Source organism: Camellia sinensis, chromosome 9 (genome assembly GCF_055761805.1).
Source record: "Camellia sinensis isolate YWXY chromosome 9, ASM5576180v1, whole genome shotgun sequence".
NCBI lineage: Eukaryota > Viridiplantae > Streptophyta > Magnoliopsida > Ericales > Theaceae > Camellia > Camellia sinensis.
Window position 1 is genome coordinate 35,469,330 of NC_138969.1, and position 16,234 is coordinate 35,485,563.

Sequence of the window (16,234 nt, forward strand, 5' to 3'; positions counted from 1 at the left end):
TTCTTAGCTATTTGAGCCTGGGCTCAAAAGCTTGGTTTGGGAAGGGGCTTTTTGGCTTTTTTTAATTTTTTTTTGTGAGAAAAGAGTGTAATGATTAGGTGTTGGATGTGATATTTTGTCTGTTGTGGCTCAAATAGCCTATTCTGTCTTTTGTGGCTCAAAGAGCCAAAAGAGCTCAAATAAGCTCTTTCCAAACGACACCTAAATATATTTATTTGTGTCATATCATCTATTTATTTTTCTACACATCATTTCATATAAAATTAAAAAATATAATTCAAAAATGCTAGAAGCTCCAAAAATTCTACCAAAAGTTTTACCAAATGTCTCACATGGGTGTGGGACCCACATAGGACCTACATTGTGTGGGTCCCACACCCATATGAGACATTTGGTAAAACTTTTGATAGAATATTTGGGATCTCTAGCATTACTCAATATAATTATATCTTAAATACCCTTAAATAAGAGATAACCTATTATCAAAATCATGATTAGTGCCACAGATCTGCTACCTCGAAGCACAACAGCATCTCCATCAATATCGCGGCTATTACAACAACCTTGATTAGTAAGAAACCAAAACGAAATCCTGGTCACACCCACACTGGATTGTACCACTCCGAGAAAACACCGTTACAATCCAAGGCCATTTAAACTTATCGTCTAAATCCGTCAAAAAACGGCAATCGTCAAATTTTCTTTTCACCTACACCCCCACCGTTTTAACTCTCCGTTACCCCATCCCCTATATAAATTCCCCTCACGAAACTCAAAAAATTCCCAATACTCCATAAACCACACAAAAAAAAAGCTCAATTACCAGACCTCCAATGGCGAATCAACCACAAAAAAACTAGGGTTTCGAAAAATTCAAATTCCAATCGATCGATAGATCATCCAAAAAATGTCTACAAAAAAGGAAGCTCAATCTCTCCTCCTCGGCCGATACGAGGTCGGAAAGCTCCTCGGACATGGAACCTTCGCGAAGGTCTACCATGCCCGAAACATCCAAACAGGCGAGAGCGTGGCGATCAAAGTCATCGACAAAGAGAAAATCCTCAAAGGCGGTTTAATCCCTCACATCAAGCGCGAGATCTCGATTCTCCGTCGCGTTCGACACCCAAACATCGTCCAACTTTTCGAAGTCATGGCCACAAAATCCAAAATCTACTTCGTCATGGAGTACGTTAGAGGCGGTGAGCTCTTTAACAAGGTCGCCAAGGGGCGCCTCAAAGAAGACCTAGCTAAAAAATATTTTCAGCAATTGATCTCAGCAGTATCGTTTTGTCACACTCGCGGCGTTTATCATCGTGATCTTAAACCTGAAAATCTTTTGTTAGATGAAAATGGTGATCTTAAGGTGTCTGATTTCGGACTCAGTGCTGTTTCCGATCAGATTAAGCAGGATGGGTTGTTTCACACTTTTTGTGGAACTCCGGCGTATGTTGCGCCCGAGGTTCTCGGCCGAAGAGGGTATGATGCGGCTAAGGTGGATATTTGGTCTTGTGGGGTGATTTTGTTTGTTTTGATGGCTGGGTATTTGCCTTTTCATGATCAGAATATCATGGCAATGTATAAGAAGATATATAAAGGGGATTTTCGATGTCCTCGGTGGTTTTCGCCGGAGTTAGTTCGATTGCTTACTCGTTTTTTTGATACAAACCCTAATACCCGGATTACAATCCCCGAGATTATGAAAAACAGGTGGTTTAAAAAGGGTTTCAAGGATATTAAGTTTTATATTGAGGATGATAAGTTGTGTAGTGTTGGAGATGGGGATGTGGAGGATGTTGGGTCTGAGTCTGATAAGTCATTGTCTGAATCGGATTCTGAATTGGATTATCGGAGGAGACCCACTTGTTTGCCAAGGCCGGCGAGCTTGAATGCCTTCGATCTTATATCGTTTTCGGCTGGTTTTGATTTGAGCGGTTTGTTTGAAGAGGGAGGAGAGGGGACAAGGTATGTTTCAGGGGCGCCCGTGTCGAGGATTATATCAAAATTGGAAGAGATTGCGAAAGTTGTGAGCTTTACGGTGAGGAAGAAGGATTGTAGAGTGAGGTTGGAAGGGTCTAGGGAAGGTGTGAAAGGGCCATTGACAATTGCAGCTGAGATATTCGAATTAACGCCCACATTGAGGGTTGTGGAGGTGAAGAAGAAAGGAGGGGATAGAGAAGAGTATGAGGAATTTTGTAGCAAGGAATTGAAACCCATGTTACATAACCTTGCCATGGAAGAATCAATACCTACTTCACAATCTCTACCAGATTTTTCACAATTGCTTTTGGATAATTCACAGTCCCGTGCGGGTTCTTCAAACTCGCTTTTGGATACGTCACTGTCGCTCCCGGGTTCAGAGTTGCCTTCGGATACTGAATAAAAGAGAGAAAGAAAAGGGTAAGCTTTTCTCTCTCTTTTTTTCTCTCTTAATGGCTTATGTATGATAGAAGTTGATTGGTCATTTGTATTTTGTGTTCTTGTTTTACAATATGAAAATTGATTTGGGTCTTTTGTTTTTCTGTTTCTGTTTTACAATATATGAAATACACGATTGTACCTATCTTTCCTTCTTGGTGGATGACTTTTTTTTTTTTTTGGCCCATGAATTGCCTATTATTCTTCTTGTTTCAAAAATTCAACTACTGATTTGTGTTCCTTGTATGTTGGGGTGTTTTTTTAACAGTATTCTAATAAGGCCAATTTGAGGAATACATTATCTAAGCATAAATGTTGAAGTAGAGCTCCATACATATGTTAGATTGTTAACTATATAGCAATAATGGACAAAAATAATAGCTTACAAATTATGAGTAATTCAAGTCTCTAACATCCCCACACTATGCATTTTTTCTGTACCGTGTAGATGACGCCAATGTTGAAATACCTGAAGATTGATGTGAATTAAAGTTTTAAATTAGAATAGTCAAGAAAAATTAACTGAATAATATAATTGTTGGTTTGCAATTTGTGAAAAAATTATTTCATTTGTCTAGTTGGGGGAGTACAAAGGAGAATGCAAGAAAGTTTGTAACCAAGCTGGAGCCAGAGGGTTGCAAGTTTTTTGTATTGGATGATTTGGATGTTTCTTCACATTGGCCTTTGTTGAGTACAGAGAAAGAAGGGAGAATGGTACGTCTTTTCTCTCTTTCTCTTTGTCTTTGCCTCGGCTTCGGTGGAAATGCTTTGCATTTTTTTTTTTTTTTTGGTTTTTGAAGCTCAAGACTTCTCTAGATATCTATGTACTTTTTTTGTGAGGCTAAGTGACTGAAATATAGAGAAGGGAATGCATTCTTATCTTGGCTTCTTGATGAGTGATTGTATCTTTTTCACATGTTTATATCAAGAAATGAGGAAATCATGTTATTTATGGTAATGATTCTCTTTCAAGTGAAAGATCCACTACTAATTATTAATAGGAGCACTGCAGTTCACACTAATTTATGTGAAAAATCTTCTCCTCAACATTAGTTTCCCTCGGTGCCATATTCAAAGTTTCCAAAGCTAGGGCGAATACTTGAAAAATAGTAGGGCTACCTGTAGAAAACATTTTCAAATTCCTTGATGAACTTGGAAGAAACATTTCAGAAATCCTTAGGTTAATGCCAAAAACACTTATTGGGATGCACTATCATTAAAATTTATAGTTTTTAATGCTTTATTTTTAGTTCAACAATTTTTCTTTTGTTGTTCCTGAAGTTTAAAAGTAAATAAGAAAATGAAAAACTAACTATCCAACTCTCTTAGGCTTCGTTTGGGAACAGGCTAATTTAGTAACTTTTTGGCTATTTGGCTAAAAAGGTAGGTAAAAAAAACTTGTATGTTTGGGATGACTTTTTGACTAATTACGAAAAGATGTGCAAAAAGTAGAGAGAAAAGAGAATCTTTGACTTTTTGGTATGGATTGTTGGCTTTTTGGCTAATTTAGTAACTTTTTGGCTAATTGACTAAAATAGCCTCTTGCCAAACGAGACCTAAGTGTTTCATCTTACTTTATCAAAGTCTATCAGTAAGTTTTCATACGGCCTTTATGTTTGATTCCAAATTATCTGCCAAATCTTGATATTTTTTTACCATACTTCTCTTTTCTTTTCTGCTTTCCATTCCCTACAAGTCACTTCCATTTTGGAACTTTGGTTCACACATGAACCAAGGTTTGAAACCTGTACTTTCTGGGCTTGAAATCATATAAGCTTTACATGTACTTTACATTGTAATTTATTGTATATGTTGTTATATTCTTTTCAATCTCTCTTTTTTATTTCTAAATCCATGTTCATTGGCTCCTAATCTCCGTACATTTTCGTTATTGTTCTTCTTTGTCACTATAGTTGTGCTTATTTTTGCTACTTTTGTGATCACTGTGAACTTTGCTCCTATCAGTCCCTTCATTTCAACTAGATTATAATGTCATTACTTTGTTAATTTCAAAACATTTCTCACATTATTGGAGGTAGACCCCATTTTGTCCGTGGAATGATTAATCAAAATTTGATCCCTAGACTTGAGGCCATTGTCTATTCTTGTGTCAGGTCCCATTGGACGGTTGGTTGTGAACTGACTGGTGGGTTCCATTTCAACAACAAAAACTGAAATCACATTCCAAACTTTGGTTAATCAAATTAGGAAAAAGAAGTTTTCAAACACAAAAATCAATCACAGAATCATATACATACAAATAAGATTATTCAAAATAAACTAAACACTAAACAAACCTTGCAAAATCTTGTTCATTGGTATGTATGATGTGTTTGATTTCGTGAGGCCTATTTTGGAAAGTAGGAAAAAAGTTACTTTTTAATTTTTTTTGATATTTTTTGAAAAAACATGCAGAAAGTAGAGATGTGATGTGGTCCAAACAAGCTAATTAACTGATTTTTTTTCCTAATTGTCAAAATAGAGCAGAACTGGTAGCTTTTGAGTATGCATATTCAAATTTGGAGGTGCTGATTCCTCTAGATATTTTGAAGGTTATTTCATGGTTGTTTCTTTGCCAATAACACTCCTTTTAATGTCATGTGAGTGGGAAACATGGAGTTTAGTGTAATAAAATACCACATTTGTTTTTTAAGGTGGACAGACTTGGAAGGTTCAAATGCATAATTCTCTACTAGGACTTGGTGGACCAGAGATTGCTTTTGTTTTGTGTAACATTGTTTAAGATTTTTCGTGGTGTCATTTCCTTTCTAGGGTTTTTAAAAAAAATTTGTCAAAATTTTCGCGCACTGTTGTTGGTAATTGATTTCATGATCATGAAAGTTCTCTACCTTTAGGTTACATTTCAAATAAAACATCACACATTAATCAAAGAATAAAAAATTTTCATGATGTATTTTATAATATTTTTTTCATGACTCTTAATATTCCTCAATGGGTTGTGATGCGAAAAGAATTTGAAAAGAAGTGGGAGCTGTTGTCACTGATATGTTATCTGTCAAGTGGGGCAAGTGTTAGATTTATTGGGGGGTTTTGCTACCCCACTAAACTTGGTCAACTTTCTTTATTTTAAATTTTTAAATTTTTAGGGGCTTTTTAGTTCATCTAAAAACTATTAAGATTTTTAAATAAATTCACTCAAAAAAAAAAAAAAAAAAGAAGTAAAAAACCGATAAAAAGATGGAAAATTCAATTGTCGCCTGTTAGTGAAAGAGAGGATTTGATCATCTCTCTAAGAATGGAAGTTGTGGATGGTGATGGAAACTTGTGAGAAAACACTTGGAAATTTGGTTTTAATTTAGTTAATTTTTCTAACTGAAAGGTGAACAAGATTATAATGCTATTCAAACTAACCTTCTCATTTACGGTAGTAGTTTGTCCTTGTTTGGAAACACCAATTTCAACATTATTGGAGTTTGGATGTAAACCCCAATTTGTCCATTGGATGAATAAGCAAAAAAACATGAAAACATGGAGAGTAAGGGCATCATTGTCTTTTCATGTGAAAGTCATAAACACCATAACTTTTTGCGGACAAGTGTGGTTGTACTACTAGGACCTGTAAAGCACGGCATCCTGTTGTGACGTCCATAGGGAATCAGGATCCTTTCCTTAAGGTTTTTACTTGATTTTTTATTTGTTGGGTTATTGGGTTTATTTTTAGACCTAATTTCGATAATTTGAACTGTTCACATTTTAAGATTTGTTGATTATATTATACTTGTAAAAAAATCAAATTGATCGAATATCAAAAACTATGTGTTCAGAAAATTGTTTATTGAATTTTTAAAAAAAACTAGTTTTTAGTTAGCTTTTCGAACACATGCTTTCTAATATCCGATCAACTTAATTTTTTACAGATATAATATACTCAACAAATCTTAAAATATGAATGGTTCGGATTATCGAAATTGGGCCTAAAATTAGACCCAGTAGTCCAGCAAGTAGGAAGTAAAGTAGGAACCTCGAGGAGAGGATCCTGATTCGTCCATAGGGCCTTCTTTTGAGTCTATGTGGATAATTTGAGTTGTCCAAATTATAAGATTCATTGCGTAGATTATTGATAAAAAAAATCAGATTAATTTGATATTTGTGGTCTCATAATAAGATTATATTTGTTTTTTAAAAAATAAATGATTAGTATAATTTTAATAATTTATTCTAAAAACAATTAAGTTTTAATCATAGAATTACAGATATCCGATTAACTTGATTTTTACTTAACGAATATAAATGATTTAGATTATCAAAATAAGTTTAGAACACGTTCTCACGGAATCTCGGAGCGTGTCAGCGCCTTAGGACACAACAGAGTCTCCAGATCCGACATGCAATGGGCGTATGTTGTTGATAATTAGTGGGGATTTTACAATCAAAAATGTGAATCACAAATTTTAGACATGTTGCAATTATGGGAGACATTAATAGTACTACTTAATCTAATGTTTTATAATTGGATAGTATTAGTACATGTTAATGATAGTAATAGCACATGTGACAATGTTAAAAATAGTTTTGGATCATTCATTGGGAATAATGAATAACTCAAATCTATTTGTAATATGACTATTTGTATTATGACTATGTTATTGTCACACGTGACAATAAATAACTGTTCAGTGGAATTTTTTTATGGTTCTTTGGTGGAAAGTGACAATTGCGTTTTTTCTGTGTAATGTTCAGTAACTTGAGTCAAATCCCATTGACATTTGATTTTGATGCTTAATCAAAAGACTTAATTCAATTGTAAAATGGGGGTTGTTGGTGATTATATATATATATATCATGATACACTTGGAAAATTAGTTGTAGTGATTTCATCATATGCAATTATCAATAATTGCATATGCTTCCAATGTCAAAATTTCACTTTATGATCCCTCTAGATTTTGTGATGTCATTCCATGGTGATTTGTTTGTCAACAATAGTTTTGAGTTTGTTTTATTGCCATTATGTATTTTATTTGTTTTTTATAATGAGGGAATTTAGGTAAATTTATCACTGCTAGCCTCAATCATGTACTAACATGAAATTCAAACTTGTAACATATATTCGAGAGACATCCTTTAAAAAGTTAGCTAAAAAAACTTATTATCTGCGATGAAGATGTCAAAATGTTAATTAAAAGTGTGTTACATGACATTGTTAGTTTTTTGGTTTTTCCATAAAAATAATGAATTTACCCCTTGTTAAATTATCCATTATAATAGACAGATAGATAAGGGCAAAATTAGGAGTGAGCAGCGGATATATCGATTTGTTAAAACTGATCGAACCGAACCAATCCGCTGCATTTTGGACAGATGCGTGATGACGAGCGGACGGTTGCGGATTGATTTTCTCTAATTCGCCAATCTGGCGGACGAATGGCGAATTTGAGATTCCTTTGGCCGCAACCAAACCGCTGAACCGCCAAACCGCGAGCACTTCTAATAAATTATAGGATTTTGTGTTTTCAATTTGTTTAAATATTCAGTTTGTATTTTCAATTAAAAAAGAGTTTAAATATTCTATTGAAAAAAAGTTTTCAACTTAAATATCTTTTTTGAATTGAAAAAAATAAACGGATTATTTATCTATATTTTTTAGTTTTTAAATCTATCTCTAAAAATAATAAATAGAAAATATGATATATACTGGTTGGTTTTTATTTTCAAAAACATATATAGATGTAACAATACAGAGACATACAATCTCTACTACTGCTCTGTTCATGGTTTTGATGGTTTGAATTGTTTTTATATTTTAAGCACCACAGATTGTAATACTTTATGTAGATGAGACATACTATGATTGTAGCATGTGGACGAGGTATGCAATAATTGCGATATTTTAAAGTTTCAAACTTTCTTATTTTGGATGAGGCATGCAGTGATTGTAATATTTTTTTAAGTCAGTGACTGTAATATTTTCTTCTTTTTTTTTTGAGAAAGTGTACAAGTTGAATTATGTTGAAAATTTATAAAATTTTAAACCGTTAAACCGATTCGCATTTATCAGTCAAACCGTCAATCCACTCAATCCACCAGATTGGCGGACGGATGCGGATTGATTTTCTCCAATTCACCAATTTAACGGACGGATGGCGGATTTGAGGTCCCATAGCCGCAATCGACCTGCGCCCACCCCTAGACAAAATAAAATTAAAAAAAATCATAAAATATGCTTTTTGGTAGAAAATTAACCAATTAGTAGCTAAAGTGTGATTTTTTATTTTAAATTGTAAAATTGACATTTTTATTAAAATGAACATTTTAAAATTTGGCAGTTAGTATATTGATTGAATGGCACATTTGTGTTTTTTGGTGGTCAGTAACACATAGCGGTCACAATTTTCTACAAGGACTAAGAGCATCTCCAACGGTTACTCAGATTTTTTACCAAATTTGAGTAAAAAATGACTCATTTTACCAATTTGATACCACTCGCTCCAACGGTGCATTTCATCAAATTTGTGTCAGGGACAACCGGTTGGTCGACCGGCCGGTCGACCGGTTAAGCGAATTTTTTTTTTTTTTTTTTGAACTTTTTGAACCTTTTAGTGGTCGACCGGCTGGTCAACCGGTTAGGCAAAAAAATAATTTTTTTTTTTTTTTTTTTTTTTACTGTTTGAACCTTTTTTTCGAACCGTTTGAACCTTTAGGCGGTCAACCGGTTGGTCAACCGGCCGGGCAACCGGCTGGTTGACCGGTTGGTCTCTCCCAACGGTTAGGAACAGTAATTTGGTAAAATGCTTCGCCTGTTTTCATTTTGGTACAAGATTTGCTGAATTGTCGATTTGATATCGATTTGATGAAACGGTTGGAGCTCAAAAAAGTGACTTTTTCATCAAATTTTGAATTTGATATCACGTTTGCTGAAGCGTTGGAGATGGTCTAAGGTAGCAATTATAAGTAACTGGAGGTAGGCATACACACCTGTGATTGAATTTTGATAATTATTATAGTAATTATTTGAAACGGTTTATAAGAGTTATGATTTGAGAATATTTTTTAAATTTTTTTCTTTTAATATCTACATCAACTTAAACTTTCGTTTCATATAGTAGGGCGTGTTTGATAATATGATTTACTATTTAAAATTGAATATATTAAATGATAATTAATTAAGTCCGTTTGATAATTATAATTAATAATATCATTTAAAATTTTAAGTATCTCTTAAAATGTAGGTTAAAACTTAAGAAAATTTTAAATCATATAAAACTTATTTAATTTTGACTGAATTTATAAATACTAAATATAAGTATATACGATTATAAATTCACTACTACTACTACTACCACCACCATTATGCCACCACTGCCATCACCACTACCATCATTGCCGCCGCCATCATCACCACCACCATGACGATCACTACTGCTACTACTCCCACTGCCACTCCCACCACCATTACCACCGCCAGCACTATCGTTATCACTACTATCACCACCACTATTGTTACCGCTACTACCACTATCACCATAACCACCACTACTACCATCATCATTATATCATTACCACCACCACACAATATAAAAATTAAAATATATAATTTAAAAATAATAAATTTTAAATTTAATTCTATACATATCAAGCAATTTGTTTTTAATTCAGGACTTAAATTTTTATCAAACAATTTTTTAACTTAATAAATTTAACATTTAATTTTTAATACTTAATTTTTAATCTTTAGCTTTATCAAACAGTAAGATGTAAATCTTAACAGACCACATTGCATGGGGTAAAGCTTATAGACTAAGCATTTCTTTAACGTTATTTTCTTGACTTGCGAGCACAAGTTCTTCATTTTAATTCGACTGTGCTTTCCTCAAACATCATTTCCCTAGATACTTTATTAATTTTACCAAGAACTTATGCTTTTGGTAAATTTAAAATAATAATAAAAAATAATCTAGTGGGAGAGCTATTATCATTTTACCGCTATGCGCCTAGTGCTCAAGTGCTAGATTTTGATTTTGAATTTGCCACTATTGTAAAGTGATAATCAATTTGTTTGGTTTAAATTTTCAGGATTTATTTTTAAGAAAATTAATTTTTTTTATTTTTCATATTTTTTTTTTGTTTGCACTGAATTTTTTTAATATTCTAAGTAATTTTTTTAATTTTTAGATACACTAAACATAAATATACTTAAAAAGTATAATATTTGTAAAAAAATCTTTAGAAAATTCACTAAATACCAAAAATATATAAAAAATTATCAGAATTCAATATATTTTTCATATTTTTGTGTATTTATTGATTTTGTAAAATATTTTTTACAAATATTTTATTTTTTAGATATATCTAAGTAAGGTGTATCTAAAAAAGTAAAAAATTACTTAAAATTTTAAAAATATTCACTAAAAATAAAAAAAATACGAAAAAAAACTCAATTTAAAAAAAAAATTGAATCTAAAAAATTGAAACCAAACTCATAAAATCCATTGCTAGGTCAGCATAGACCGGCGTAAAATTAAAAAAATAAAAATAATTGAAAATCACTTCATATTACGTGGTAATAACATACACTTTTTATATTATGATATAAAATTAACCACTTGTTCTTGTAATCAGCATCAACTTTGATTTTTGCTAAAAGAAAGGTTATTTGTCATTGTACAAGAAAAATCGTCTCAAAAAGAATAATATCACGTATGAATATTTTTTTAACAAAACATCATATCTAATTAATGAAAAATAAAATAAAAATCTGCAGTGCATCTTCCAATATTTTGGTACACAAATTACTGTCAAAATAGCACTCAAATCCGGATATTTTTAAAAATTACACATTTGAAATTTGTATATGTGATCCTTCCCCTTCACATTTGAAATATAGTATTTGTACATTTTTTTTATGACATGTTCTTTGATATTTGAAACTTTTTATTAAACAAAATCCAAAAGACACGAGCTTGGATAGGACATGACATGTTTAAAACTAAAGGTAAATTACATTAAGATTTCTTAGAATTTGAAAAAAAATATAGTAAGCAAAATACCACATATATAATATAATTATAATGGACTCTCTTAAATTTTTATTTCACTTGATACTTAACCTTATTTTCATCACTAATTCGTTGGCTAATATGGATAAAAAAATGATATGATCATTTCTTTTATACTGAAATGTATATTTTATCTTATTTGTCTTTATCTTTTTCACACTATCTGCATTAATTTCAGTCTCTTTAATCTTACTAAAAGAAAAGTCACGTATTATATCAAAATTGTAAGTCTTGTTTATCTTGGTCAAATTCCAGGAAAGGTCAATGTAATTTATCCTAAAATTTACTATAACAAATAAACAATAGTGTTAAATGTTTGGGCACAAGGCCATTTCATCTATTGACAGCTCCAATTCTGGGCCAACTAATAAGCTGCGCCTTAACTCTCTATCGAATGGGCTGTGTCGGCCTGGCGGGCCATCGGCCCTGATAGCGATATTTGCATCAAAATAATTTCATTTTTGGATAATTACCAACTAATCTCATTAAATAAATTTACATATTATTAAATATTATTATTTTTTGAATGCCCCAATAAGTTTTAAAATACTTATTCTTATCAAGTTATTTCATTTTCTCTTCTTTTATCTATCTCTCTCTCCATCATTTTTTAAAAAGCTTCACATTCCCATTGTTTACCACCGCCGCCGCCGTCTACCCACCGCCGCCGCCGTCATCATCGTCCACCCACCCACCACCATCACTGTCATTATTCGGATATCATCACTATCCACCAAATATATTTACCATCGTTGTAGATTTACACTCTACCGTCGACGATCTACACTTTATCTTCGTAAATCTACACTCTACTGTCACTGATCTACACCATCACCATATCACCACCACCTCCTTTGTTTCAGATTCATATTTTTTCAGTGATAAATTTATCAGTCTCTCTTGTTCCCGATGGATTATTATAAGTGAGTGAGTGAATATGAGTAAGGATAGTAGATATTAATGAATAAATTTATACTGATAAATTTATATATAGGTAAATAAGTCTAATTAATAGGACTGACCTGTAAGTGTCCATTAATTTTAACTTCAAAAAAACATCTAGAAAGAAGTTTTTTAAAGAAGTTTTTTAAACTTCTTTTGAGTTTTTGAAGTTAAAAATAAAAAATAGAAAAAAGAAAAAAGAAGAAACTAAAATCTAAAAAGTATTTTGATTTCACTGAGAAAGTATTAATATATTTTTGGGCAAAATTTATCTTACCATCTTGTAATTTGAAGCTGGAATACTTTTGTGAAATGATTGTAATACGTTCAAATCCTATGTCATTTTTGTTTTCTCTCTCTCTCTCTATACATATATATACATACATAATTTATAATTTTTAACATTGATTTAATTAAATTACAATTAATCATAAATTCTATATTATTTATCTGTCTTTTCATATACATGATTTATAATTTTCAACATTGATTTAATTAAATTACAATTAATCATGAATTCTTAATTATTTGTTATAATTCTTAACTTTTTAATCTAATTATATTTTAGATCACAATTAATCCTAAATCGTTTATTATTTACCTTTGAACAAATGATCTATTGTCTGTTCTGATAGAACATTAAATTATTAACTCCTAACTCATCTAAAAACTTAAGCTATTAAAGAAATGGACAATATCATTATTTATATTGTGATTAACAATTTAACATGATATCAAGGTTAGATCTTAAATGGTCTCTAGTGGATAAAGGCTTTGCCCGATTCTAATATTTTGCCTCTTCTCTCTCTATCATCTCCGCATATTTTTGGAACTGTATATTTAGTAATGTATTAGATTTGTCTTATTTCATCTCTGTAAACCACTTAAACTTGATTAATGGAAAAGGAACATTGCTTTGCTAGCCTCTCATATAAAATGATGAATACTAGTTTGATGAAAAAGCTTGTGAATATTCTCGTGAACCCTGCAGTGCAGTTTGCACTGGCTGGTTAATTAAACTTTAAACGCACGCGAAAACACACACCATTTTGAACAAGTTTACAGAAGTTGTAAGACACCTGGAAGGAAGCCAAGGCTTGTGATTCCTCAAAACAAACTGCTTCACACTCCACATTAAGGAACTTGTTTAACATGCAGGCCCTGAGCTACGTTGCTGAGCTGCACTTTGCTTGTCCAGACCACGCCAATCTCTACATGCCCACTAAAAGCCTCTCTCTCGAAGTTGGTAAACTAATCAAATTAATGTCCATTATTGATTACAGAATCAGACACGATCATGATCGTATCTAATTCTGTAATTGGTTTTCGTGTTCCACTAATATGAGATGGTTGTATCCAGTTCACTGATAAATTTTTCTATTCTACTCATGTGAGAAGATTTTGACCGGTTTCTATGTTCAGGGTTTATCCATATAAAATTTTTGTACTCATGCATAGAGGAGATTGTGACCGGTTTATGTGTTTAGGGTTTAGTTTACACTTGTAAAAGGACTCTGATTGGTTCTGTAATTGATTTCTATACTCCCATTGTGTGAAAAAGTTGTTCAATTTTGCGTACCTAATTTTTTCATTTCAAACAAGCAGGTATAGGGATACTTCATTTCAAAATAAAAAATACTAAAAATTTCAAAAATTCTATGAAATTTTTTATTAAATGTCTCACATGGGTGTAAGATATTTAGTAGAATTTTTAAAATCTCTAATATTATTTTTTCAAAATTCTTTGTTCTCCTTGTGCCAATGCATATTTTGACTTAAAAAACTTTTATTTTTAAGACATAAATTTATGAATAGAGTGTTGGGTATTTGTAGAAGTATTTGATCACTAAATATAAAAATAATGCTATAAAAAAATTTATTTTTTTTTACAAAAAATCTCATATAAAATTATGGGCATGGCTCTTGAGAATAAAAAATTGCTTATAAATTATTTTTATTAGATTCAAGTGATCCATGGCTCTGGGGGATTTCAAATGCACAGACAAATAAATGCACATACACACCCATATTTAGCCGTCGTTTGAGAAGCCCAAACTTGGTTATTTATTTATTTATTTAAATTTTATATTTATTTTAGTCATAAAAAATAAAATAGATTTTTTAATTTAATAAGATAAAATATCACATCTGAGAGGGCAATTTTTGGGAAAAATTGGGCCGAGCTGCGAGTTGGGCTTTGAGGCCCAAAACGCGAAGGACTGAGTAAAAAAGGCTGTAAAGGGTATTCCGGCCCAGGAGAGATTAAAGGCACTCCGGCCCAAGCTGTTAGAGTTACTCCGGTCAAGAACGATAGATTTACTCCGGTTCTGAGGAGATGTTAACTCACTCCGGCCCAAGGAGGTGAGATTACTCCGGCTCAAGAAGAGATAGTTACTTCGGTCCAAGGAAGAGTAAAACTACTCCGGTCTGGAAGCAACTCACAGTTGGGCCGGTCTCAGTTAGTCCGGTCACAGTATGTTCTGGGAAGGCCGGTGTCGGAATTAGTCCGGTCGTGACTTACAATGGTTAGGTCGGTCAGAACTTGTTACTTGGAAGTTTGAACTAAGCACATCAAGGTTGAACAGGGCAGCCGAAGTAAAGAGTTGGAGGAGAAGACCGAGCTAAGGATAGTTCGACCCTCTGTGGCTCGGTATAGCTAATTTTACTTCGGTCAAATGGAAGTTCGGCCATAAAGAAAACCATCCCACTTGGTTTAAGCAGTGGGGGAGGGTGTAAAAGGATAAGCATTATCCTTAGGAGAATGAATCCTAGGAGGACTCTGCATGGAGAAGTACAAGTCCTACTAGGATTGTGCCACGGGAAACTTATAAAAGCTCACAAGCATCACCTTGGAGGAGGTAATTGAACACAATCTTTTTGAGAACTTAGAGCTTTGTCTATTTGTCAAGTTTTCTGACTTAGGCATCGGAGAGGTTTCCGGCACACACCCGCCGGCTAGCTCACGTTTGTGTTTTCAGGTGACAAAGCGACGTCGTACGGAGGAGCGTGGACTTGGTCAACAGGATTATACGAGGAGAATTATTTCTTCCCCGTACAATTGGCGCCGTCTGTGGGAAGAACAGACAAGAACAAAAACCTCTTGACTAAGCTTCTCCTTTTCTCATTCAATGGTACACATTGAAGACTTGCCGCAGTCCGCCGTCGACGGACTAACTCCAGAGGGGGGCGCAAGGCGTGAAGGATTACCCTCTGTCCCTCCTATGGCAGATCTGGAGCCCTAACAACATAATTCCAGGAGGAGTGGCAGGGGAAGGCGGAATAGCAGCCCTCGACATTTTCAAAGTCCTGACAGGCAAAGGAGGAGGATTGATCCTCAAGCCCTGGAAGATCGCGTGAAGGAACAAGATGAACTAATTCGAAAGATGGCGGCGGACATGGAGGCTTTGAAACGCCAGATGAAGACTAAAGATGTGGCGACAGGGGAGGGGCGCAAGCACAAGACGCCCCCTCGCCACTCAGAGAATCGTAATAGGAATACTACACCCTCCCGAGGAGAGAGCAGAAGCCTCAGGACAGGCGACACTCACTCCTTATCTTCAAGAACTCGTCACTCCAGGTCTGAGAGGACGAGATCCGAAAGATCATACACTGAAGGAAGCACGTATTGGCCTTCACATTCACACCAAACCAGATCCAGACAAACAGAGCTACCTAGGTCATCCGACTTGCGAACCGTGCTAGAAGAAAAAGCACGATGCAAGGAGGACGCCAGGGCAAGGGATCCACACCGAGTTTCGGCCTTACAACGGTTGGCTCCTCGGACGCATGGAAGCGTCGAGGTTGGAATGCCAATACCGCGACCGGCCTACGAACCAACGGACAAGGCATTGGCAAGACTA

General features: G+C 33.7%; 1 protein-coding gene across 1 annotated transcript; it reads left to right on the forward strand.

The window, feature by feature from the left end:
- Positions 1 to 694: 694 nt before the first annotated feature.
- Positions 695 to 3,373, forward strand: LOC114256858 (CBL-interacting serine/threonine-protein kinase 12). Its single transcript, XM_028196543.2, has 2 exons — positions 695 to 2,397; positions 2,994 to 3,373. Exon 1 carries the CDS (start codon positions 908 to 910, stop codon positions 2,378 to 2,380), a length of 1,473 nt encoding a protein of 490 aa, XP_028052344.2. The 5' UTR covers positions 695 to 907; the 3' UTR covers positions 2,381 to 2,397; positions 2,994 to 3,373.
- The last annotated feature ends 12,861 nt before the right edge of the window (positions 3,374 to 16,234 follow it).

What these genes read in the sequence shown, in the direction of transcription:
- LOC114256858 (XM_028196543.2), top strand. Translation starts at nt 908, where the DNA reads ATGTCTACAAAAAAGGAAGCTCAATCTCTCCTCCTCGGCCGATACGAG.